Source organism: Hakea prostrata, chromosome 7 (assembly GCF_041222555.1).
Source record: "Hakea prostrata isolate BN-2017 chromosome 7, UWA_Hpros_2, whole genome shotgun sequence".
In the NCBI taxonomy this organism is placed as follows: Eukaryota; Viridiplantae; Streptophyta; class Magnoliopsida; order Proteales; family Proteaceae; genus Hakea; species Hakea prostrata.
The window spans coordinates 25,651,266-25,679,186 of record NC_142606.1 but is presented as its reverse complement, the minus strand read 5'-3'; the positions used below and the strand labels follow the sequence as shown (position 1 = coordinate 25,679,186).

Below are 27,921 nucleotides of genomic sequence, written 5' to 3'. Positions count from 1 at the left end.
TTCTATTCTCAGCTTGCCATTATATTTTCACACACACACGCACACACATTGCTGGTATATTTTAATAGCGTGCCGTAGAGTTTAGGGAGGAGAGTGTCCTAGTTATTGGAGACAACCATGTCACCATCCATTAATTCCATTCCTCAGGCGCAAACAACTTCAGAAGACATTTCTTTCATGACTATAAGGTCCCCTATTGTTATATATACAAGAACATATGCTATTGACAAATCCATTGCAAAATCAACATCATAATCAGACTAATGTCCCCTTACTCTGCTATACCATCGAACTTACAAGTGGAGAAAGTCCAAATTTCCCAGAATTTCTAACTAGCACAAGTCAACTATTTCTCTACTTACTTTCAGCATCCGCCCTCTCTTTAAGAGTGTAGAATGTATCCAAGTACCATGCTAACAAGTCCAACCATGCAAACGAACAGAAAGGGGAATCCCACAACAGTAGCTCTTCTGACACCATTATTCCTTCTCAAAACAACCTTACAGGAGGAAAAAGGTAAAGAGGACATCAGAAATGTAATCAGGAAGAAAATGCCACAGAATTCATTGCAGACAAAATTATACCAGAGCGACGAGACAAGATACAAGCAGCTTCATCTATGATAAATATTACTCAATGGAAGAAAAACAACTACCGAAACTTGGTCACCTGAATATGGAAAGCAGTAAGATGCTGTAAAATTCCAGGGGGGAGGGGGAGAGGGGGGGGGGAGAATAGTAGAGTTAATACACCAAGAACCAGGAGATTCACGAGTTAGAGTTCACAATTTTTGGGAGGTTTGTGGATTCGAACTATTTAAAGTCTTTTGGATTGATCATATTGTGGCACCACTGCAATGGCACTTTGCGCACCATGCTCAAGTATCACTGTTCTACCAAAATGAGCAAAATTAAAATATATTAATATAAGAAGAGTTACACTACCACATTGCTTAAACTAAACAGGTTATTAACTCATTATCCACATTTTTTTTTCCTTTTCCGGGTGGGGTGTGTGGGGGGGGGGGGGGAGAGGGAAGGGTTGGGGTGAATAAAGAAATCATTCCCAAGAAAGAAGGAAAACAAGGGGGACTAAATAGCAGAAAAGAAAAAAAATTACAGTAACATATACAAAAAGCATCACCAAACTAGTTGGGGATCTGCCAAAGGAGAAACTGTGACAAGGGATATGAATTTTAAGTCATACTATCTTCTGCCAAGGAGACAAGGGGCTGCTGACACCGATAAAGTCTCGAACTTAGGGAAGCATTTCAGAAGGGTGAAGGGAGAATAATATATCAAAGACCCCAACTAAGAATTGCTGGATTTTGGTGAGGCTTCTACAAAGGCCTGAAATTGATGCAAATTGGACAGAATACTGAATAGTCTCAACTCTCAACCAAACAAATATTCCCCTTGGAGAACATTGCTAGGTTGTCAGCAAAAGCATGGCGAGAGATCTTGAGTGCCTTGCATTCAGGAATGGGGGAGGTGACGTGCTGGTCAATAATGCACTGAATGCTTATGAAGAGGATTTCAAGGATCAGGGAGACAATGAATAGGAAGAGGCAAAACCTTGCTGAAAACCCACAATCCAGGCTATGTAGCCAGCGGGGCTACCATTGACAAGCACATAGAAGATCAGAGAGGCAATGCAGTCATAGACCAATTAAAACTAGAGGAAATGACCTGAGGATATCAATCTTCATGTAGAAGGTGCATGGATTTTTTCGGTCAAAACCTCTCACTAACTTGTTGCAAGGATAACATTGTTAGAGATACTTCTACCGCAGTATAATTTGTTGTCATCAACAAAAAAGACTTCTGACCAACTGCAACCTCCTGGCTGTGGACTTGAAAAAGGGGTTGCACTCTTGAGAATGAGGCAAAGGAAGGAGTAGTTGACCCCTCTGATATGGGATAGGATTGAAGAAGAAACTCCTATGGCCTTATAGAGTGGTCTTCCTTGATGTGTCCAGTAGGAAGAAAAGAAACCCATAATCAAGTTATTCAGGCCTAAGCCCAATGATGGCCATGATGTCCTCCTCTGAGCAGACAAAACTTGGTAAGAACCAATGAGGTGACCAGGGATTGCAGTTGTCATGCTGTCTACCCTAGCAAGGTGTCCTTGTGCACCCTTTTTTTTGGGGGAAGGTGGGGGGGGGGGGGGGGGAAGCAATACCAATGAGGGTGATAAGGCAACACTTGGATGCCTAGGCAGTCCTTGAAAACTATGCCAGGGATGATGTTGTTGAGAGGACCATTACGATTAGGATCAGAAGAAGCTGTGGAAGCATGCCTAAAGATCTTTGTGAAATACTCAACAGCTGCACCCCTGACGGCTGCAACGTTGTAAAGGGAGGAAGCGTCTTTAGCAATAAACATGAGAATGGACTTGAAATGATCCAAGCTTTGACTAACATTTGAGGTAGGCAGTATTGGATCTAGACCTTCGGCCTAGGAAAGGTATCCTTTTGGGAAACCAGAGTATGGATCTAGACCTTCGGCCTAGGAAGGTATCCTTTTGGGAAACCAGAGTATGGAGATTTAAGTAGACTGACATTCCTTCCACAGTGAAGGAGTCATTGATGAGGTTAGCTTGAACGCACAATTAAATAAATGTTTGGATGAACGAAAGAATCCCTTACCAAAGAGAAAAGGCCTACAAGGCCAGAAAGGGCAGAAAGAGTAGAAGAAGAACCTAACGTCAAATAAGCGGAGCATCGGCATGAAGAAACATAGGAATACTGCTCCAAGAGATTACAATATGCCTGTCTGTCGAGGTCTCAAAACAAGAAGAATCAGCTGGCAGTAGAAATTTAGCTTTAAACTTAAAGGAAAAGGAACCAAATCTGTTCGAGAGGCCGGAAACTGGCAGTCCATCCAACCACATAACTAATGGTAGACCCTGAGAAAGACTGTCAATCCATTTCCATTCTTTACTGAAGGGAGAATGCTTCTGCTTCTGGGCCAACACTTTGTAAGGATCTCTTCCAGACAAGCAAGGACATAGGAAAAAACGATGCTCGATATCTTCTGAAGCATTCTAACAGAGAGCACATAGGAGAAGCATTGATTTGGAGATGTCGAAGTCATGAACCCCCAAACCCCATGGTTGAAATTGAATAAATTGATTTGGTTTGTCATCAATGATGGAGAAAGTTTTCCTCTGGTATTCCAATTGCGAACCTTTTCCCTCCTTTAGTGGGATAGCATGTCACAATAATTCCCCTCTTGTTTCCATCGTACTGGCCTCCCTTATTTCTTTCCTTTCAATCTCTTCAAATTAACTGACAATTATTTGAGCTAATTTAAGTTACATTTTAAAACTTAATGCTCTACTTGTCAAATTTGAAATCTCTTTATTCCATCATTGCGCCCGTTACTCACAGGCCAATCAGAGCGATAAGATTTGATTGGACCTGCATTACACATTTGAGAGATGAGAGAGATTCCAGGCTTCATTAACAGTGGAGAAGTTTGACCAATAAAAACAATGGAGAAGAAGACGCATAGCTGGATATGAATGATGATAGGACTGCAAATCATAGATCCCCAGGGGGGGGAGGGAACCAAAAAGGTACATGGGGAGATGGAAAGGCTAAAAATCAAGCTTCTTTCACAAGGATCTTGTCAAGCTTGCAGGCAATCCTGGAGACACCAATTCTATTGCGCCAAGTGAGTTTAAACCAAACCATCTCAGACTGTGCAATGCTAATATCATCAAGGCAGTTGTTGAATGCCCCAAACAGAGGAAAACATCAACAGTATCCACCCTGCTTTTTGTGCCCAAATCTAGCCCCAGGGGGAGGAATCACCAAGCTGCAAAGCAATATGACAAAGGTCACTCCAAACAGTAGCTCTCTCAGAGGCACAGCTAGAGGCATAGATAGCAAAAAAGGATAAGTCACCAGTGAACTAGAGATGGCGATACTAAGAAGAGGAGAATAGAACAGACATTTATATTTTGGAGCGGCGCTAGAGTAGCCAGAGCCAGATGTGGCCATTAGGGTGGTGGGAATAATAGAACAAAGGGACCAACTAGGGCCAATAACAGAAACACTTTGAGATACATTTGCTTCTTTGACTCTGGATTATAGAAGACAACAGAAAACAATATGCAATGGTTTGATCCAGAGGAACCTAAGCCTCTTTGGAGAAGGTACTGATAACTCAGGTATTCTAAAGCAATCCTTCATTCATTCAATTATAATGAGGGTGCAACAAGAAAATCACAGGACTGGGGCTATGGGACAATATGGAAGTTGAAATATAAAAAAAAGGGAAGGGGAGTGGCCCTCAGAACAGGGAAGGAATGACAGAAGGGGATAAACATATCTTGTGAGGACAGGTGGGGCAGAAGAGTCTCTGAAACTGGCACCAGAGATTGTGTGTTGGATGAGCTGTGGGCAAAGGCAGTAGATGCTAGGGGGCATTTATCATGGTAAAGGGCATCAAAAAGAGTTGAATGGACTTGAAGAGGTGGAACAATGGGACGGGGAAAGTGAGCTAAGAGGCATACGTGCAAGCAGCTAAATCTAGCCAGGAGAGGACGGACCTGATTACATAATATCTAGATAAAGAGAAAAAGGACAATTTTTCCTTCTTTCTTCTTTCTTTCCTCCCCTTCTATTTTTTTTGGTTTTTTTTTGGTTGTTGTTGTTGGGGGGGGGGGGATTCAGAATGACCCCTCAAAATAAGGGGAAGGATTACTGAAGAGGGAGGGCAGGACACAAGACAATGATTCTTGAATACACCCAGGAAGCACACCACGAGAAGGGAATGACAGAGCAAGGATGGAGGAACTGTAGAAGGGAGAGGGATGGAGAGTGACTAGTAGCCAGACAGTGGGAGTCATCAGATGATGGTGAAAACTCAACCACCAAAGAGGGGAGAGATTATCAACAGGAGGACCTTGCAACATTCTGATAGGAGGGACGAAAGTGGTATCAACATAGGAAACGGATCAAGGGATAACAAGACAAGAAGTAGTTGGAACCAAGGTTTGAAATTTTGGTTTCAAGGTCAGTTTTGACCAGCCTCAAAGCCCAGTCAGGGACAAAAATTTTCACCAACTCGGTAGAAACCTGGGAATTAATTTTTCCATAACATCTCGAAGGGAAGTTTTGGCCCTGTTTTGATGGGTTTTTGACCTGGGTCTTTGCATGCCACCCTATTCAAAGCATAACTAACATACTGGAAGAGGTATTTTGCATAAAAAAACCAACAAAAATTCCTCGTTCGTTTCAACGAATACAAAGAGTTGTAAATTGTAACAAAGGTAGTTTAATTGAAAACATAAACATCATCATAAACTACAACAATAAATTCATACATACTTGTACTAACATTCTACTATTTTAAGTATACAACAGAACCAACGGGGGTTGGTCCAAGTGGTAAGCAGCTTGGTCCGCTTAAACAAGGTTCCGGTATCGAAACCATCTGGATGTAAAAAATCCCCGCTGGGAGACTTACCCACCACAGCCAGGTGTGCGACCTGGGTCGAACACCGGATTAGTCAAAGCAAAGCCTTGGAAACCGGGGTTGGCAAACCAAAAAAAAGTATACAACAGAAAATAATTGGCATTTTTAGTCATTTTTTAAAGAAATTACAAAAATATTTAATAATTTTTGAATAATTTAAATCCAGAATTAGTTATAGAGAATAAATTCGACACCATCCTAAAGTAGACAGAGTGATGGTGCCTCACATATATTAAATCAATGTCATCTGTCATGTATAAATACTATTTTTTTTCTTTTAAAATACATTTTATAGAAATTAATTAAATATACTAGCACTCCACAAAAAAAAAAGTAATACCATAAATTCATAGATCATGCTCTTAAACTAAATATACATTGATTTGAAAAGAAACAAACATTTTTGGATGAATCTCCTATCAAGAAATCAAAACTTTGGGATGAATAGACATACCTAACTGGCTAACTTCAAGGTGTGTTTAATCCTCAACAATCCAACAAAGTGGATGTTTGTTGACAAAGGACTAAAGGGGTGTAGGGATTTTAGGGAGAAATTTGAAGCAAGAAAGTTGGATCTTCGGACAAAACGTGTGAAATTGGAGGTGCGGTATTCACACGAGATCTGCGAAATAAGCAGCTCATTGAACTTGAAACTAGATAATTCAAAGAAAGAAGATGGACCTAAATGGTTGAATCAGTCGAGATTTGGCTGAAATTTCGACCAAGATGGGTTGAAACCTAGGAAGAATATTTCGCCCCCCAGGGCTAGCAAAAAATCTGAAATTTTGGCTGAAGTTTCAGTGGTTTTGACCAAAATTTGGACCATGGTAGGAACAATGGTCATTACAACATCATCACCATCACCACATGGTGAACCCATCCACATGGTGAACCAAAAGTAAGTTTGTCTTTTGGTGGGCTTTTCCTCCGGCCATGGTTAGTGAAGCAAAGACCATTGGAAGGTAGAGAAAGGAGGGAGAGGTGCTAGATGGAGCTGCAATGGAGACTTACGACCGGGATGTCAGCATTTACGGCCAGCAATTACTCGACCGGGACATCAGTTGCCCAACACCAGCAATTGCTCAACAGAGGCAGTAGTAGAATTGAAAGTGCAAGTCTTTGAATCATAGCTGAGGACCTTGCAGACAACGCATTGAGGAGTGAGCCACTCAAAAGTGAATTTCTTGATTAAAAGAGTGTCCATCATCATCAGCCATGCTGATGGTGGATGGAGATTTTTCTTCTGAAGAAATTTAATGGATATTGACAAGGCGAGCTTGTACATGTTCTACGTGTGACCATCTGAATACATGCATCAACCACCTGATAATGCTAAGCTGATCTTCACACCAGATATGAAGAGGCAGCGTAGGGAGGATGATTCATATGAAGTAGTCAAAAGATCAGGGCAATGAAGTTGCAGATTGCATCTCATTTGCACAGGAAGATTAGTTTTCTACCCACTTGTTTCTAGAGAACCATGGCTTTCCATCAAGACAACTTGAAAATAAGAAAACAGAGGTTTTCTGTCAATGAACTGCCTAATCAATAAGTTTTCCTTTCTGATGCTTCTACTTCCAATAATGTGTAGGTCAAGAGGCGACCTTGGAGATCTCTATAGATGGGGAGACAGTGTGGATGGGATAGCAACTGGCAGGCGGTGAAGCATGGCTGAAAAGAGAGCTCCAGGCCATCTCTCCAAAGGGGTAGAAAGACCAGGGTAAAGTGGGAGGGAAGGAACGTTGCCAATGAAGTGTCCAAATCATTGTTACACTCACTTGCCCCCCCCCCCCCCCCCCCAAAAAAAAAAATGCTTGGTGGGATCACAAAATTCTAATATAGACAACAGATATATCTAGTTGCCATATGAGGGGCCTTGCACCCAATCATCAAGTTTATAATTCATGCTTCACATAATTGGTTATAATTGGTGGGAACTTAGAGATACTTGGAAGGATTTTAGGGTTTAAACCTTAAGTCACAAGCACACAGAAACAGAGAATCTGACAAGGGTACAAAGGGACAATTAAAAAGTTACTCACAAGTTCTTGCTGGAATGTTTCCTTTTCTTGAACAATTCCATTCATCTCTTCTCTTAGCTTTACAACGGCAGTATCAACCTGCAAAACAACGCCAACACCTTCATCAATATTTTCTTTTTGGATGAATAAATAAATCATTACCAAAGAGGATAAAAGTATAATAGCACAAAGCGCAAAGCCCGAAAAGAGAGCCACAGGGCTCAACAAATGAGCAGCCAACTAAACAACAAATTTAGCAACCACCTAAGAGTGCAGTGGTGAGCAAACAAGTCATACAAAGCACCTTCATCAATATTAGAGTGCCACAGCTCTAGTGAAGCGATTTACTACTGCAAATAAAGAGTAACACTAGAGACAATGGTGCACAAATACATAATCCAGCTACAAAGATAATGAGGAAAAATTGGTAATCTTTTCTTGGATGGATAGGCCAACACTTTGAAGGAAATTAACTCCATCAAAATCATTGGCCTTTTAGATACATAGAGAGAGAGAGAGTTTCAGAGCTCTATATGCTGTCGAGTGGATGCTCTATAGTACCTTGAATTCACTATACTTCTTGAATTCTAGTTAAAAATGGTCCAGAACTAGCTCATGACATGATTTAAGGTGATAAAAACTAAACGGACATATACTGCCTCCAGCAACAAGGATGTTGCAGAGTGGGAAGTCTGAATTCAGATTCTTTGAAACATGGAAGCAGAAATTGTGAAGGCATACTGACCTCACATAGCTTCAGTTTCCATTCATTGAGCATTGACTCAAGTTCCTTAGTCGCCTTAGCCAGCTTTTGCTCCTCAATTTGCTTCGCTAGTTTCAAGTCCTCTATTTCCTTTGCTAATTTCAACTCCTCCACACTGTCAGTTTGCCTCAACTCGTCATCCTTACCAGGTTTCAATTCCTCCAAAGCATAATGCACCTGGAAAAGGGGGGGGGGTTATCGGATGAGGGGCAATCTTCTGATTTCTTCTAAAATGCCAGCTGAAGAAGTTCTAAGTATAACTTGCACGCTAAACAGGAAGTCTCACAAAAGGTATCCCAATGCTTGATTCCTATGTTGATTTCCACAAACCAAATTTCCCAACCACAAGCAAAACCTAGGCAATTGATACAGTGTTCTCTACAGGAAATATCAAACAAGGGGAAAAAAAGTGGCATAGAATAATTTGCATGCTCAAGTTTTTGTTGAAACAGGAGGCTGCACAAGGGTACAACGATGCTTGGTTCCCTGGTTGAGTTGGAACCCAAGTTTCTAACCGCAAATGAAACCTAGGCAATTAATAAAATATATAGCAATGAGTAATTTCAAAGAACCATAAATGAACAATGTCCTTAATTGTTTTTCACAAAAAAAAAAGAAAAAAAAGAAGGCAAAACTGCAGCAGGAAGGAAAAAGGAACTTGGAACTCAAAGTCCTCTCTCTCTCTCTCTCTCTCTCTCTCTCTCTCTCTCTCTCTCTCCCCCCCCCCCCCCCCAAAAGGAACTTGGAAGTCAAAGATGCATAGAAATAAAAAATAAAAAATAAAACATTATACCAGATTCAAACAGCAATAATGGAATAGTTTCACTTACCATATGTGATGGAGGATAGTTCTTAGCTCCATTGATTATTTGGTCTCTTGGAATTGTAGCTTCAATTGCAGGATCGAGTTTCAAGGCTCCATTCATTGGCAGCAGTACTGGTGAATGGGGTGGGTCAACAGGAAACACTTTCAATTTATTCTCTTCAATATGTGTGAAACCATCCTTGAGAGGTGGGCTTACAAGAACCACGTTCAACTTATTCTCTTCAATATGGTTGCAGCCATTCTTGATAAACTGTCAAAGGAAAAAATTAGAAACACAGATAATCATTTAAAGCCAAACACAATTATTAAAACTTACCATGCTAGGTGTAACATCATCCTCGGTCGTCCCAAATGGAACTTCTGTGCTCTGGATTAGGAATTTGTCTTTACACTGCATATCAGGTGGAGCTTCCCGTTGAGCTTGCATGAGAACTATTTTGACACCACATGCAAAGGTGCAAGAAATCCATTTTAAGTGACCAGATTTGTAGCCAGCAACATAATATAAAATAGAATAAAAATACATGATAAATACTACTTTACACAAAATGGAATTCATGATGTAGAAATGGAAACTTAGAAAGTCATTCTGTGATCCATAAGCATCTATCTCACTGCAGGCATTGATAACCACACTGTATTAGTTCCAAAGGCCAACTTAGATGCTGACCACTTGTGATGCAGTCTGACAATCAACATATATGAACGAGAGCGGAGGCAGAAGGGCAGGTATTTACATAAAAGAAATAAACAAGAAAAAGCAGGAAGGTAAGAGCAAGTAAGACTAGGTTATAGCAAAACAACAGAGGTTAGAAAGCTCTTCCAGGAGGAAGAGGACCAAACGGAACCCGTCCATAATTGACATAAACGCTAGATCTGGGAAAGTGAGATGAAGAGAAGGAAGATAATAGACACTGGCCGATCTGGGATTGTGAAAGAGACAGGTAGGGAGAAGAGCTCACAACTCAACAATAGACTTTCACAGATAGAGTCAGTTTAATGGTGTTATCTGATAGGGTTTACAAAACTAGATAAAAAACTGAAATGCATTCAAGTAAACACCAATCACTTATCCTGATATAGTTCTAGAGAATTAAACATCCAGTATTAACCTAATGACATAAATATAAATACTAACTAGATTAGCATAGATGAGACTATTCTCGGTAATCTACTAGGGTGGAACTATTTAACAGCAAGGCCAGAGTAGTACCATATATAATGGAAAAGTAAATTAGAATAGTACATTTGTCTATCTTGGTCCTAAAATTTAGGCTTTATAACTCAGCCCGTTACAAAAAATACAACTTGAAACCAACAATCATAAATTAGTATCATCAAAATAGGCCCTAATGTTGCATTGCAACTGCAAAGTTTGCGCATGATGAGTGATAAACAACCATACGCAAAGATAGACAACTAAATAAAAATAACATCTAACTATTGGCAGCATCTGACATAAGGCAGTTTCACGTGACATAGTTTAGAAAAGAAATGAAACAAATGATGCTAGAAAAAATATATGGAAAATAAATGAGGATTGTTTCCAATCTGCTGCGCTATAATTTTTTTCCAGATCATCATACAGACACTACATCAATCTTTGAGATTAACAGTTGTCCTCGTCACATATTGAACAGACAAAAGCTGGAACAGAGAATTAGCTCACGGCAAAAGAGGTGATTAACTTTTATGAAATAGGTCCCTAGGAGAATTCTGGGCTCATATGCAAAGTGAAACAATATACCTGTAAAATTACAAGTTGAACCTGGCAAGACAACGCCAACATTGGGTTGCACACAGTATTTCTTTGGGGCTGTAGTTTTAACCTGCAAATATGATGCTTGTGATATATTAGTTCCTATCGACCCTAACTAGAGCAAAGATTTATGGCTTCCACCAAATTGAAAAAGCTGTATTCAGGCAGCAACAAAAATCTAAAACTCAAGTAGTATACATTGTCCAATACCTACAATTTGCATTTTCCAAAAGTTGACTCTCATAAAGTCCATACAACCAGGAAAAGAAAAGGGGGCGGGGGCGGGGGGGGGGGGGGGGGGGGGAAGGAATGAAAAAATCAGAAAAGTTCTGGGTTGGGGGGGGGGGGGATATGTTAGTCGCATAACTTTAAGAATGCATTTTTGAAAAAAGGAAATGCAGCACTGTAGGGCACAGACTTGCTATAGAAAACAAGGAAATTTTGCACTAAAGCAAGAATTTGTTCACACCTTAAAAGCAATATACTGATCAGAGTCGTTGACAAGTTGGACTGAGCATGAACTTCGCCTCTTTGGCACAACTAGCAAAATTGAAGTGTTTAATATGTCAGAACCATCACTTTGATATATAAGATAGTCAAATACGTAAAGCACAACATTGCAAAAGATAAATTACTTTCCTGCATTTACAACATTGTCATGTTCACAGTTCATACCAACTAAATGGGGTAGCTACATTGATCCAAATAAAACAAAGGAAAACAGACATCTAAATAAAAAAGGCAATGAGGAGTTGAGAAATGAAAAGTAGAAAATGGCAAAATGAAAGATGGAGGGCACTAAGAGGAAAAAGCCCAGCCCAGCAAATGAGGAAGATATCAGCTAAAGGAGGTCTGCTACATGGATCCTTGCCCTCCGATAGGCTCTATGCAAGGTCATCCTTGGTACAAGACCTGGATTATGCATGTCCATCCTCACAACTTCTCTTACAGTCATTTTAGTCCTGCCCCTAATCTTTTTATCTCCTTCAACTGGGATCATATTACTCCTCCTTACCAGGGTGTCCCTGGGCCTCCATTTGAACATGACCATGCCTCTCATAGTCATTTTAGTCCTGCCCCTAATCATTTATCTTCTTCAACTGGGATCATATTACTCCTCCTCCTTAGCAGGGTGTCCCTATGCCTTCACTTGAACATGTCCACGCCTCTCATAGCTTGTCAGTGATTGAACTCACTCCTAAGTCTGCTCTAATATGCTATTCCTTCATCCTTCTCAGTCTCCCCATATCCATCTTAACATCCTCATCCGAGCTACACATGATTTCTCAATATGACACTTCTTAATTGCTCAATATTCTACCCCAAACATCAAAGCCAGCCATAAAACAGTCCTACAGAACTTCCATTTAAGTTTTAAAGGAATATGCTTGTCATATAGCAACCTAGACATACCTCCCCACACACACACACCTGTACATCTACAAAGTTAATCCATGAAATCAATGAAAATAAGTGGAGTGTGTGATCACCCTAAGCTTGTACAACCTATCCTTGGAATTCCACCCTAGCCCAAGCCATTGAGTTCCATACTCAGTGGATTTTTAAGAGCTTTGCAAGTGTTGTTTAAGGGCAAAGAAGGAAGAAACCAGGACAATTGGCAAAAAACTCTCTATACTCTCTGTACCTGAGTCACACAAGGGAAACCTCCTTCCTCTTCAACCAGGTAGGAGCTTCGTTTTATTTTTATTTGAATTTTTTGTTGTTTATTTTCCATCATCTCATACTGTTTTCATCACTAAAGAGTGTGATCTCATCACTAGAGAGGGTGATCACACACTCCATCACTTATTTTCATTGATTTCATTATGTATTATGCCTTGCATTCGTATATTACTTTCATGCATCATGCCATACATATTCCCAATCCCTTTAGCTTAAGGCTCCCCTCAACTTTCACATAGCATTCTCATCATTCTCATATTATTTTATTATTATTATTATTTATTTTTTTTTTTTGGGGGGGGGGTTCCATAATCATACCCTTCATGACATGCTTAACAATCCACACACTATCCTCCATGATTTCATATATTCATCATGCATTTAGGTCTATATATATCTTTACATATTTTCACATGTTTTCCTATGATTTTATGCTTTCTCCATGTATTTTATCATGAATTTTGCTATGACCAGCATCCACTTGATGATATGCATTCTTATGATGCATACCCTGCTCATTTTTCACATGCTAGTTTTCATGTATCATGTATCCATATACTTGTATGGGTTTCCATAAAAATTTCTTTATTTTTCAATTATACTAACCCTTGTTTAGTAGCAAAGCCTCCAGGTATGTGTAATCTTAACTTCCTTTTGTTTCTACTTTCAGTTTATTATTCTATGTATTTTATGCTTCTCCTTCAAAAGCATGTCTACCGTTGTCTAGCCAAGTAATAGGAAGACTGGCTCAACCGGACAGATTGGGTTCCCTAATACCTCCCCAGGCAATAAATGCCCCATGCCCAACCTGCAAGGCCTAATTTGTCATAAAGGGCATCCCATGAGAGCCATGAAGTGCATTACATGCACTATTTTGAGCCCTCAACCCTACTCTAGGTGGTGATTTCTTACACCATTCCACATGACAATTAAACCTTCTTCGCCATACACAGATATTGATCATCCTCCCTCTATTCCCTCTTCAGACTCAAACTCAGTTCCCTAATGCTCAAGTCAAAGCCTAGCTGCCAGTTTCCACTCAAGTAAAGTTGATCTAGAGAAGCAGAAGCTCATTGCAAGTCCATTTCACTACAGATTTTTGTTTCAGAAAAATGCTGTCACATTTTAAATACATTTAATCAACAAAGTCAATGGAGCTTTACTGACATTCATTGTAAAGTAGTTTGGGAGGTTAATTGTGATTTGAACCAACTAGGATACAGAAACACAAAAATCAACAATCCCCCACCCCCAATCATTGCCCTCTCCCCCCGGCTGCTCAAAAAGAAGAGGGGGGGGGGAATAATATGAATCAAGAGTTAACAAAATTCACTATTGATTAGTAATACGACATTATTCATCATTCACTTATAGAATCTCCCTAAGAAAACATAAAATTGAGGCAATGATTAGTGCTAGAGAAGAGCTAAGAGAATGACAACTTCAAGACTTTGAGGATGAATGTCAAAAAAGACTACAACAAAATGGAGACAAGGACTATTGTCAGTTTTTTCTTTTTTTTTGGTGGGAAATTTTCAGTGCCACCCCCTGAGTGATGCAATTTATCAATTAGACCCCCTATAAGATAAAAATATATCAGAGACACCCCTTGCCGATAGAAAATCACAGTTATGTGTTGATGTAAGCAAGTTAAATATTTCAGAAGGACAAGAATAACCTTGAACAAAAACCCATGCTCAATTCGTTTTTGTCTCCATTGACTGTTTGTAACTACTTCTCCCAACCATAAATCCTCACACATCATGAATATTGTTTTAAACTTAATATGTGGGGGGTAATATTGGAAATAGATAAGTAAAAACTAATTGAGACTAACGGTGTTAGTAATAGGGGGTTTGTCTAATAAATTGAATAACTCAGGGGTAGCATTAATATTAAGGGGTAACTAAGGGGGTGGACCTGAAAATTTCCCTCTTTTTTTTTTTCAATGAACAAAAGAGAAATTTTTGTAATTTACTACAGTAACTTTGACCTCATGTCATACAACTCCAATACTGAAATTCAATGTACAGATTGGAGACCGATCCATCGGAATGATTGTTTATTAATGGCAGAATTTACCTTGTCAAAAGAAAGAAGAAAGAAGAAAGAAGTTATACTAGGAGGGAAAAAAAATTATGATGCAAATTATTTAACACCTTAAGGGATGTCAATAAGAACAAGCTCCCCTCCTACACACACACATATCCTGGGAAAAGAACTCTATCCAGGCAAGTGGCCTACACCAGCACTCCCATCAGTCAATCTCCCTCCTCTCTATATGAAAAGAAACCTCTGTCCACATGGTTGAATTAGGAGCCATAGACTGATAGACATATGGAAGTACTGGCATAGGCCAAACTCCCAGGCAGAAAACTACTTCCTGTATTTCCCTCAGGATTGCAGAGTAATTTCATTTCTTGAAGAAACAAAATCTATTATTCATAAAACAAAAGGAAACTTAAATGAGAAGCTTAATCATCTAAACTCCTCCAAAAACCTTGTTCCAGAATAATGACAGTAACAACACTCCATGTGATTAGTAAAACTGCCCTCATAAGATATCTTTCCAATTGATGATTTTGTACTTCCTAGCTAACCTTTCTACAATAAACTGTTTAACATCCAGTTTCTTTAGCATAACATCAAAACAGCAGCAATCAAATTAGAGAAATAATATGGGGCATTAACGGCCTCTCTCTAGTATCAACTACGCTAATCTACTTTGTCTATGAAAGGTTGAGCTTGTACATATGCATCTTCATATCCTATGCTTTTAACGAAGGAGAATAGTAACCCATACTAAGTTAAGAAACACTGAATTAGTTACTGGAAAAGATCTGGTATTGAAATCTTACACGTGAATTTAAGCTCGCGGGGTTCAATATCCAGAAGCCCGTTCATGATTTTTATTCACAGGGAGCCTAGTTCGTTTTTTTTCTAAGCTGCTATCGAACTCCAATCTTTTCTTTGACCTACAAGAACAAGATGGACAACAGAAACAAAACTTCTACATTTAGAAATCCAACATTAACCGGCTCTTACTGACGTGATAACGCCGTTCGTATTTAATGAATTCAATAAAAAAGCAGAAGAGACTGGACAGAGTGTCTCTGAATCAGAGCACAATTCTGTTAATCGTCTTTCTTCTAATAATATGCTGCAACAACCTGATCATGCAAGAAGAATGCCTCGTGGCTCCATACTCATTTTAAAACTTACTCAAACTCTGCAAACTAAATGATGCAATTCGAAAACAGAAGTTCCTCAAAACCAGCAGACAGAGTGTTCGTGGAAGAACGAACTTACAACACAATCACTTCGCAAATCGTCTTCCTTCTGATTTTCAGCAATAACCTGTAGAGAAGATAAGAATGAAACCTTCAAACGTCACCCATACTTATCCGGAAACTCTGAAATCAGTAAGAAACCCAAATTCCGAAAGCCTTTACAGCCGAATCGTTCAACTGCCAAATCCAAAAACTATATCCAGAAGAAAGAAAAAAAAATCACACAAAGAGAGGAAGAAGTAAAAGCTTGGAAAATAAACAAAAGCAAAGAAACCTAGGTTGGGAAGAAAGGTGGAAAATAACTGTAGCGACGAATTTAAGGAAGATGAGTTAACAGAAATAAATGGCGCGAAACTGTCGTTTGTTTTGATAGGAAACTTACGAAACGGAAACTATCCTTCAAAGCGTCAGTAAATGGAGAAGACTTGCAGTAAGCGACACCAGAGAGAGAGAGAAAGAGAGAGAGATGCGTTCGTTGAGCGTTTGTTGAACTGAAAAGCTCTGCAACAGTGAAAGCTGAGTCTTGAGAGGTTTGGAACCAAGTCAGGTAGTTGTGCTGCGGAAGGGGACGGTTGTACCGATCATGGACGGCTCCAAGAATTAAGCCGGCTGGCTCGGCTGAATGAGCCGAACGATGAAAATGACGGATCCTATTTACAAGGATTTCTGCTTTGCACGTTCTCGTTTAAGAACCGTTAGATTTCGTTTCCTGACATCCAATAAAGAAGTGATTCCAATCTGACAGTTGAGATATACCCTGATGCCCGTTAACTTTACTTGCGAATCACTAATTATAACGTCACTTTTTTCTTTCTTAAAAGCCATTTCTTCTTTTTTTAATTTCATTTCTGGGAAGACAACGTTGACGAAAATTTAATTATTTAAAAAAGAAAAAGAACAAATTTTATATATACTCTGATCTGAAAGCCGTTGTGGGTTCCACGTCTTGTGGGTCCCACACACCGACACATGGCCTTTCGGGGTTTTGGCAGTCGTGGGGGTGTAGATTCCGATTTATCCTTCATGTCGGCAACGTATCACCTATATTATAGCTCTTCATAAGTGTAAGCCAACGGCCAATGAAAATCCATATAAAGGTATCAATAATTGTTGATTCTAGGTTTAAAAAAATTGATGATTGATACTACAGTCAAATTATCATTTCAAATACATACTTCAAAGGACTTTAACAATTAACCAAAAAAAAAAAGTATAAAAAAGGAAACTTTCCCCACATTTTTAGGGAATCAAGTTAGAAGTAGATAATCCTTTTTAGGTATGAAATTATACACACTGAACAGTCCTATCGAAAAGGTAAAAGATCAAATCGATCAACCATCTGTTCTTTTTTCAAAAATTTACCTTCTTTCTGTTGGATTATCAGTTCGGGTAAATTAAATACTATATTTATATATATTTTTTAGGAATGATAAAAGTATGAGAAACTTTTGGAATATAATTTGGAAGGAAAATAAAATTTTCTTAATATGAGAAAAGAAACTTATGGAAGTTTGGGTGTAAACAACACAACCCAAATAACCGTATCAATTTGGTATTGAATAAATTCAATTTATGCCATGTTTTTCTCAGGGGTAAGCCACGTCATGCCATTATCATAGTGAATATAGCAATTTGTTAAAACAAACACTACGGAGCCACCTTTAAGCATAATTCCTGTCAGGTGACGGGTAGAATTCTTTGTAAATACGCGACTTGTAAATCCACCGTGGGATGGCCACCGATCCATCGCGAGGCTCTGTCTTCGCACTCTCTCCACATATCTCTACAAACGGGTCATTTGGATCACACACCAAATATGTCGGTGTGAATCCATCTTTCAAATGGAGTACAAAAATTCAGGTCAAAACATAACAAATCCCCCACCCCGCACCCCCCCCCCCGCCGCCCCCCTCTTCACCCTCCCCCCGGGCGCCCACGGCCCAAGGTCAAATGGGTCAAAACATAATAAATCTTCACTTTGACCTGAATTTTCCATCAAAGGTGCCTTTTTTTTTTGGAAAAAAATTTGTTCAAATATATCATTATCATTATTTTACTATATTTATTTGGTACAAAACTATTTTAATTTTTGGTATGATATTGATGTGGTATGGTCCATTTGATATCATTTAACTAATACTTGTATTATTTATTAAATGGTACAAATATGTCATATCATACTATATCATATTTATTCAGTATAAATTGATTTCGATAAATAATTATAGTATGAATTGACACCCTTATCCCCTAAGGATGTTGATTCTTACTCTATTTCAGATCCATACAATCAGGTGTTGATCATTGACTAATGTATAAAATCAAGAAAATGCCTATACTTATAACATGAGAAAGTCGAGTATCAATTATTATACCATGAATATAAGAATGTTCTTTCACATGCCATAAAACAATTAACGAAAATCAATATTAGTATGAATTAAAAAATTATTTATTGTATTTTTAAATAATTTTTTTAGGGCCTGTTTGGTTACCTTAGTTAGAAATTACAAATATTTAGAGATTTCAAATCTATAGAGTCATAATTTATAAAATTGACTGTTTGGTTCATTGAATATGTAGAAGTAAATCTGTTCGATTCTTCTGTAATTTTTGTGAATACACAAATATTTAGTGTTTTTATAGTAAGGACCCACACGCATAAATCTACAGATTCATGTTTTTAGTTGAAGAAGAGTTCTTGGTCGGCAGAGCAACGACAAGATATCATGGGATTTTTCATCACGAAAATGAAATAAATCTTTAAGTGAAGATTTCCTTTTCTATCCTTCTCGTTTCTCTGACTTGTTGACCAAAGATGTGGCATGGACCATACTATGGGGTAACGTGAAGACTTTTCAACTTATTTTTATCATTTAGCAATCAAAATCATCTTCAAAATAGCAATAAAAAAAAATGCTGATGAAAGACTTTGCTTACATTTGAATGGTTAATTTTTAGTCTAATGAGAGTAGCCAGCATATAGAAGCAAGTATGATTGTAAATATGGAAAACCTCGTTACTCCATTTTAGCTGATGAGGGAGACAGGTTACCAAAGAAAAGACTACCGAAGAAGACAAGATAAGTGGTGGTTATGCATCAACCGGGGTCATTTTCCATTTTTTAGGACCATAGGAGTTCGATTTTAATGTTGCGCAATTAATGTGCAGCGAATTAATGTGCAGCACTGTGCTGCGAATCGAAATTTCAATCTAGACCGTCTGTCTCTCAAAAGTGTGAAAACTGATTTTTCGGAAATGGACGGTCGAGATCGAAATCTCGGTTGAGATTCATTCTCGACTATTCGCTACAGGTGTTGCGCATTAATTGTACAGCAGCCAAGCAATTTCCAGACCATAGTGGCTGTTTGCCTTCTCCAATATATATGTTGAGATGCCGTGATGGAAATATAATATCATTGGCAATCGTATAAAACAAATAAAACAAAATAGTAAGTACCAAGTAATAAGAACTAATTTGTTTCAAATGGGATGAACAGTCTCGTTGTCGACAACATATGACCCATTTGATAAGCCACCAAAAAATAGTTATGATGTTTCTTGCTTCAAGAAGCCGAAAATTCGCTGAAAACCATTTGATTAAACAATTTTGTTTCACATGATTTTTGCAACATAAATTAAAATTTATGAAGATTTTTGCTTCAAGAAACACTTTCAGCACAACAACTATTTATTGTTGCGTTTGTTTCTCGAAGCAAAAATTGGGCACACGTTGGATTTAAGTTAAATAGTTTTAGAAGAGATATTTATGGAATTTGGCTCTTTAAATATAAAAATGAAAATTTTCGTAAATTTTATTACAATTTTGAAGTTTGTTTCAAGAAACAGATTTTATTGAACCCCTATGAGTAGTGTTTCTACTTCCAAAAGCAAGTTTTATCAAACATCTAAAAAAATGTTTCTGCTTCCAAACACACTCAGAATAATTTTTGATGTTATTCGAAGTAGAAACCCTTGGTGAGTTATCAAATGGGTCAATCGTTACGCACATTCATCTAGTGATATATGAACAATAATTGACAGAGTTGGACGTGTTGTTGGCATTTTCTTTAAGGTACTAAACGCCCCAAATTTGTGCACACGGGTTAGTAGCGCATTTCACCCCCAAGATCAAGCAACCCTTCCGTCTCAACGACTCACTCCGAAATGCGATGGCACAAAGTTTTGGAAATATGTTTAAAACTTTATGCATTATCATTTTTTTATTATTTAAATATATGTTTTAATCATGTCTTTTATTTTATGATTTTTATAACGGAAACTTAGTCCCACATCGGGCAGAAAGGAACTGATTATCTCGTTTATATATAGTAAGGATCTATATAATATATCTTTGAGATTAAGGATAGAACATTATGTGACGCGAACCAAGCCTGAACCCTGGTATGACCCAGCCATTGATTATATAGCTAATAGCTATGTATTAATTAATACTAATAGTTCTATATGACTTGGGACTTAGGACTTGATCTAAAAGGCCCATTTTGTCATGGGTCCTAATTCGGAAAACCTCGCTGGGGTGGAAGCGTGGAGATGCCATTAGAGAGGCATTTTCCTTTAGAAAGGTCAGCTAAATAGGTACCTTCCTATAGAGAGTTGAGATGAATAGGTATCCCCATGAAGGGAGGTGACTTTACCCTTTTACCCACAACATTTGGGCTTTTATATAACCCCTTTTCGAGCTCATTTTTCATATGAATTTTCTCCTCCTCTTTCTCTCCTTGTTGTAATTTTGTTAAGCAGTAAATATAACTTGATTACACCTTAAGTAACCTTTATAAGATGCAACTTAAAGGTTTAGGTTGACTGATCTTAGGGTGAAGACACATTTGGTACCCGTATTGCACAAATTTGGGTATCCAAATACCTTAAAGAAAATACATCTGGTATGTTTTAGTTCTGACAAAGTGTCGTGATTACAACAACCTTTAAAGTGTTCATGCATATTTACTAATAAGTTTTAACACATAAGGGATTCAAAAGTTACATTCACCAATCCATTTTCGATTTGCACGATTTAAAGTAAAATACTACTTTTAAATAATGTCCAAGTACGAGAACTAACAACTCCTCCCACTTTTATATAAAAAAATAAAGACACCACTATCTAATGTCTCCACAAGAGATGTCTCTTTCCATAAGACAATTTTTTTATCTTTTTCTTTTTCTTTTTCTTTTTCTTTCTTTCTTCTTCTTCTTTTTTTTTTTTATTATTAATTAATTAATTATTATTTTTTATCAAACAGTGAACTCATTTCACTCTTTTCAGCCACCAAACCTTTGATAAATCCAAACCTTGGGCTGGTAGATTTGTTTTTGCATTGTTTGACCTTGCTATATAAGCCAACTCCACATAATCAAACATTACAAACAAGGTTTTAATTGCCTCAAAATGTTACGGCAAATCCAAAGCCAACTCCACATGACATTACAAACAAGGCTTTAATTGCTTCAGAAATGTTCGGCAAATCCAAAGCCAACTCCACCTAATCAAACATTACAAACAAGGCTTTAACTGCCTCAAAATGTTACAGCAAATCCAAAGCCAACTCCACATAACATTACAAACAAGGCTTTAATTGCTTCATAAATGTTACGGCAAATCCAAAGCCAACTCCACCTAATCAAACATTACAAACAAGGCTTTAATTGCCTCAAAATGTTACGGCAAATCCAAAGCCAACTCCACATAATCAACCATTACAAACAAGGTTTTAATGGCCCCAGAAATATTACAGGAAATCCAATGTAAATTATTCGATTTCCCCTGAAAACTCGCAATTGCTGCTTGATAGTCTGATTGCAACTTGATATTCTTGATTCCCAAAGTAATCACAATATGAAGGATGTTTCTAATCGCCTCCAGCTCTACTTGGGCTGCTAAGCCAAACCAACTTTAATTTTTGCTGTAAAAGCCATCTATTGACTATTAGAAAAATTTAGCATAAAAATTACTACCAAAATATTCGATATTCATTTCAATAAATTTCTTGGCACATTAGAAGTAGAAGAAACTTCCTTCTCACCAAAATTAGTAGATAGAGAATTTAATTTTGTGCTTATATCCACTCTAAATCATTCTCTTATTATTTTTTTTTTTTTTGGGAATTGGGGTTTGCCCAAGCTAATTTATGCACACTTAAACTCTATATTCAAGGGAGTAGCTCTTTATGTATGTATAATTTAAATATAAAACAGGACCTCGAGGAGATTCAAACTTTTGACCTCATAGTTATGAGGCGTTGGTCTTACCAAGTGAGCAACCCTTGAGGTTATTTATTCTTCATTTCATTCATCACTCCCATCCTAAGGAGTTCCATTCACATTTTCTCTATTGAAGACGCTTTTTCCTTTTACATTTTTAAGATAAGTATGAATTTTTTTTTAATTTATTACGAGAACATTGGAAAGTAATAGAATTTTAGTCATGTAAAAGAAAAGAGTAACAAAATCAAGAGAGAAAGCTGGAACTTCTAGGTGCGTTTCTGATGTTGTTATCCTTGAGACGTAATTTGCCCTCACAGAAGGTACTATATGATATGGGTCAACCATCTCCCAGGATATAGAGAAACCCAATTTGATGTTGTTTTTCTAAATTTTGCAAAACATAAACAAAACCTAAGAATAAAGATAATTTCGAATTTTCTATATGTGAAACTATTGTAAAATATGACGGTATTTATAGACATTGAGGTACTGTACAGAAAAATTCGTGACTCTGTTTGTATGGATACCTCTCTGTAGGGATACCAAACCACCGGAAAGATATAAGTATAATCTTACCATGGGTAGATTATAGTAGCAAATCTAGCCTTAGGATTTTCTTGGAATCCAACAAATCTACCTCCATCACCCTTGATCCATCGTTGATTAAAATATATGGTTCATATCCAATCTCGCTCGTACACCGCACTCACGCATTAACGTGTGTTATTATTATAAATAAAAGTAAATTGGGAGTGCCTATATAATGGAAACCTTTCACGCATTTAATAAATCCAAGAAAATGAAAATTTTATTTTTATTATATTAAAAATAATTCAAAACTTTCTTGCATGCAATATATATTTTTCCCAGTCAAAATCCTACCTACTATACAATACACTGCTAGGATTGTGATAGCTAATATTTTATTATCCGCTGGTCACAATTGATATTACTTTGGGATAAATTTTATGAGTGATTATAGCGGATGAGGGAGAAAAAAAAGACTAACATGGGAGAAATTGGAGGATTCACTGGAGGTAGTTTCTAATTGGGTTCTAATCGTGAATGTTAGAGAAAAAAAAAAAACCAGGTGTCACAATTCTCGTCATGTATTATAGTGAATTCTTTTGTTACAAAAGAAAACATGATTTTCTTATGGACCAGTCAAAAAGATCCAAATTTTATACACTCAACTCATTTGATTGCATTGCAAAAGGGAGTTGGTAATCTATCATTGATTTATCTCAATCTCTTTTCACTTTTATGTGTATTTCTATTTTTATTTCTACTTTTCCTAATCCAAATTTGTTCTCCAAATTCTTGGGAAAATGTAGAATTATATTAGGTTCTCTAGTGTAACAGAGAAGCAGGAGAAGTAGTAGATACAGAACCGACTAGCAAGGACTACCACTTGACCTGAGTAAGTTGGAACTTCTTAGCACCACGTTAGCATGACCATTATAACCTTTAGGGACATAATGAAAACAGACATATTGAAGAGAATGAGAGCACCAAATGATTTCTTGGACTAAGCCATAACTTGACCAATTGAAATTGATGGCTGGCCATGTAAGGCCTTGATGGCAGTGAAAGAATCAGAAAAGAAGACTACATAAGTAATACAATGTTCTAAAATGGCAAACAGATAATCCCTAATAGCCTCAAGCTCCATTGCAAGAGCTGATAGAACAAAACAAAACATTGATTTGGTTGCACGAAACGTCCTATAGGACTCTAGATAACAAAGCTTCTACTAGTGTGTTTTGAGGCAAGATTCCAAGCAGCATCAGAGAATGCACTAAAGCTTGTTCGAGGAGGAGTGAAGCCTGCAGTACCAAAGGCAATAAAATCTGATGTATGAGAAGAAGTCGACACAGTTGGATCCGATGAAAACAAGGTTCCATTGCACCATTGTATTTCATGTTGTAACTTGTATAACGATGTTATAACGTTAGAGAGAGAAGGCTGCTAACCCTCAAACATAAATTTATTGCGATAGAGTCAAATAATCTAGCAAAGTAAATTGCTCAAAGAGAATAAATATGAGAGCATATCTAATGAACTGAATTTGTCTTCTAAGAAGTCTAAACAGTCATGAATAGTATTACAAAAAAAAAAGAGAAGTGTCAATGCGTAAAGGGGAAGCTCTCCAACAAGCTCGTGCGAAAATCACAATGAAACAAAACATGGGAAACAGTTTTGACATGTGATGCACATTGTAAGCAAATTAGTGAGGGGCTTTTGTTCCTATCAAAGAGGGATTGTTGAGTAGGAATGCCGTCATGTGCAGCTTTCCGAAGAAAAGTTATGATTTTAGGTAGAGTTTTGGTATGCCAAATTCTAGTCCATTTGAGGTTTGGAGATGATGAGGAGGTCCCTTGAGTTTGAAAGGAGATATGTGTAGCAAGGTGGTATGCTGATTTAACCTAGAAACACCTATTTTTGAAAATTTCCAAACCAATATAATTTCAACATTAGATGATAAGATAGGAATAGAAAGAATCGCTTGTTGTCTAGTCAAAATAAACCATTTCCAAACCCATATAATTTCAACATCAGATGATAAGTTAGGAATAGAAAGAATCACTTGTTGTTTAGCTGAAGTAAACCAAGCATTAAGCAAGTTCATTTTCCAGCTATGAGTTTGAAAATCGATAAGATCATTTACAACCAATGGGCTATCAAAGGTAGCGGCCATAGAAGGGTAGGGGGAAGGGAGAATAGATATACAAGGGTCTGAATAAACTTTTGTAGTGATGCCATTACCTATACTTTTAAGTAACCCTTCCTTTAGAAAGTCTCTTCCTACCAAGAGATTTTTCCATCCCCATGAGGCTCTTTTGGTAGGGAAAGCTTCAAGAAAATGGGAATGGGTTAGATATTTCCCATTATTGATTCCAGAGGTGTCCCAGTTTTTCCAAAAAGTCCGAATCAGCCAGGATAATTTACTAACCTTTATGGGAAGGAGGAAATTCGACATAGGATTTGTCGATAGCGCAGTAGCTATTGATTTGATAAGAATCTCATTCCCATCCTGGGAGAGAAGTTTTCATTTTCAACCCACCAATTTAGCTTAAAGCCTCTCACATAAAAAAGAGAAGACTTGAGATTTTGACCTCCCAATACTTGAGGGGAGACCTAGTGTCACGACCCCAATTCTCACAGGCTTAGTGGGGCCCACATCATGTACATTCCACTAGGGCACGTGCCAGCTCCTCTTCGTTAACACCTCTTTATAATCAATAAAACAAAATGCTAGACAAAACATTCTCAAAACAAACAACCCGGTTGCGTGCCCATAAACATATATTGTTCAAGCCCGTTATATTTACATTTGCCTGCCCATGACCGTTCCCCACAATAATAAAATAATAATAGAAAAAGATGCGGGGCATTACACCTAGGTAGACTCCATGAAAGTGGACTTCAGGATTGTGCAAGAAATGAGAAAGTTGTGTCTTAGTCTAGGATGGGACACACTTACTGAAAACAATTGATTATTTCAAAGTGTTTATATGTTGCCTTGAAGTGGCTCGATATTCCTCAAGAATCTGATGGAGTAACTCTGCATTTTCTAAAGTTGCTAGGGTGAATAACATGCAATCATTCACAAAGAAAAGATGATTAATTTTAGGGCTAGTTCTAGCTATCTTAAGTCCTGAAAGGCTAGGAATCCCAATGAAATAGTTAATCATCTTGAAAGCACTTCATGGCATAAAATAAAAAGATAAGGGCTAAGGGAACAACCTTGCCTAAGACTTTTGGATGGGGAAATTTTATGTGTTAGTTGCCTATGTATTTGTATAAGGTATTCCACCGTGGTCACACACTGAAGAATCTAATGGATCTATTTAGGATCAAACGCTAAAGAAGTAAGAGTGTCCCTAATAAAGTACCATTCCATCTTGTCATTAGCCTTACAAAGGTCCAACTTGAGTGCCATATACCCTGTTTTGGAGGTAGACTGTACATAAAGTGAAGACATTCTTGTGCACAATAGATATTATCTGAAATTGGTCAACCAAGCACAAATGCACTCTATGTCTCACTAATTAGGGCAGCCAAAAGGGGTTTTAATCGGTTTGCAAGGCACTTGGAAATAATTTTATAGGGAACTGTGCATAAACTTGGGGGTGTTTCCTTTTTGGGATAAGGGTGAGAATGGTTTTGTTGAGGCTCTTCAATGCGTAAGCCCTAGTGTAAAAATGTTGTATGCTAGGGACAAGATCATGGCCCACAATATCCCAGTTTTTTTGAAAAAAAATTTCACAGGTAAATCCATCAAACCGGGCACTTTGCTACCCTTCATTTGAAAAAGAGCATATCTGATTTCCTCAGTGGTGAAGGGTTTAAAAAGCATGCCATTTTCATGTATAAAAATGCAGGGTGAGGTGATAAGCATTCTGTTGAGGTTTTCTCTAATTAAATCCCTCCCTTTTCTCTTGTTTGACCATTAGAAAGATGGTCCAACACATTTGAGTTTTTGCAGCCCACAAGAGAAGATAGCATGCCCAAAGGAGTTCATTTGGCTCTGAGGTTTTGGTATCCCCCCCACGATTTGTCATAATACTGAGGATTTCATTGAAATCCCCTAGAACTACCCATGGAGTGGTTCCAACCAATTCTATAATCTAATATCGGTTTTAGGGTCATCGTAGACTAAAATCAAAGTGCATTGCATGAATAGAAATAAACATATCAACAAAACAGACAGAATTAGACTAAAGAGTTAGAAATACATTACCAGTCCACAAAAGGGCTGTTCCTTGGAGTTACTTATAGGATTCAACAAAAATTGTTAGAAAAACCTAATGATGTAGGGATTCGATCCATAACTAAGGCTGGCTGCTTAGTTTCCAACAAGAGAACTAGGCAGAGTCTAAATGCTTTGTAGATTTTATGCAAATATTAATGAGTCAGGGGTGACCTTGACTGTTCCAACATATGATCTTCATGGTTCACTTGGAGGTTGAGTAAGGGTAGCCTTCCTCACCCTTCCAATTTTGTCTTGTTCATTTATTCTCTATAATAGTTATTGATGCGCTAAGGGCCTATTTGGTTACTTGAGTATGAAGATTTCAAATCTATGGAGTCATAGTTCATAAAATTAACTGTTTGGTTAGCCTAAATATTTGGAATGAAATCTGTAGATTCATCCTTAAAAAACATCTATGGAGTCATGGTTCAAATGTTTAACGCTTTTATAATATGGGTGAAATCTCTAGATTTCATGTCATACCCATAAAGTCTATAGATTTACGTTTTTAGTGTAAAAAGGTAAATCCATAGATTTCATGAATCTAGGGATTCACACAAACAAATGGGTATAAATCTCCCATTTGTAAATCTATAGATTTATTAATGTAACCAAACAGGCCCTAAGCTGATCCGAACAAATTTCAGTTAAAAAAATAATTATTTTTTCTTATTGTAAATGATAAGTCTCTGAATTCAAATTCAAATCCACCGCACTAGCTGTATCCTCGATTGTTCTTATCTCCAACCGATCAAGAAGAGTTTTGAGTTATAGTGAAAGTATCAACAAGTTGTAGAGTTTGATTGCAATAAGTTGTAGTTCAAAAGAATTTGAATTTAAATTCAGAAATATATCCTTTACATTCTCCTTACCATAAAATAGAATATTATTTATTTTTGTTAATTACCATTGTATCCTGTCTCTTGCTCTATTCTGGACTTTTGGTACTCTGCTCTGGTATCGGTTTCAGGGGTGAATCCGATATAAGCAAAACCGGTCAAGGCTAATCCGAAATGATCGAGACGGAGTTGAGGGTTTAAGGGAATAACCATTTCGATTTCGTGTTGGAACTCTACACAACTCATGCCTTCTGGCTCGGTCAGCTTGGT

General features: G+C 37.6%; 1 protein-coding gene across 1 annotated transcript; it reads right to left on the bottom strand.

Moving 5' to 3' along the window:
* Positions 1-131: 131 nt before the first annotated feature.
* LOC149010817 (vesicle-associated protein 1-2-like) lies at positions 132-16,361 on the bottom strand. Its single transcript, XM_089163469.1, has 10 exons — positions 16,211-16,361; positions 15,848-15,895; positions 15,397-15,513; positions 11,325-11,395; positions 10,844-10,925; positions 9,413-9,528; positions 9,101-9,346; positions 8,253-8,447; positions 7,529-7,606; positions 132-499 (listed from the first exon to the last, which is right to left on the bottom strand). Exons 3-10 carry the CDS (start codon positions 15,440-15,442, stop codon positions 383-385), a joined length of 951 nt encoding a protein of 316 aa, XP_089019595.1. The 5' UTR covers positions 15,443-15,513; positions 15,848-15,895; positions 16,211-16,361; the 3' UTR covers positions 132-382.
* Between the last annotated feature and the right edge of the window lie 11,560 nt (positions 16,362-27,921).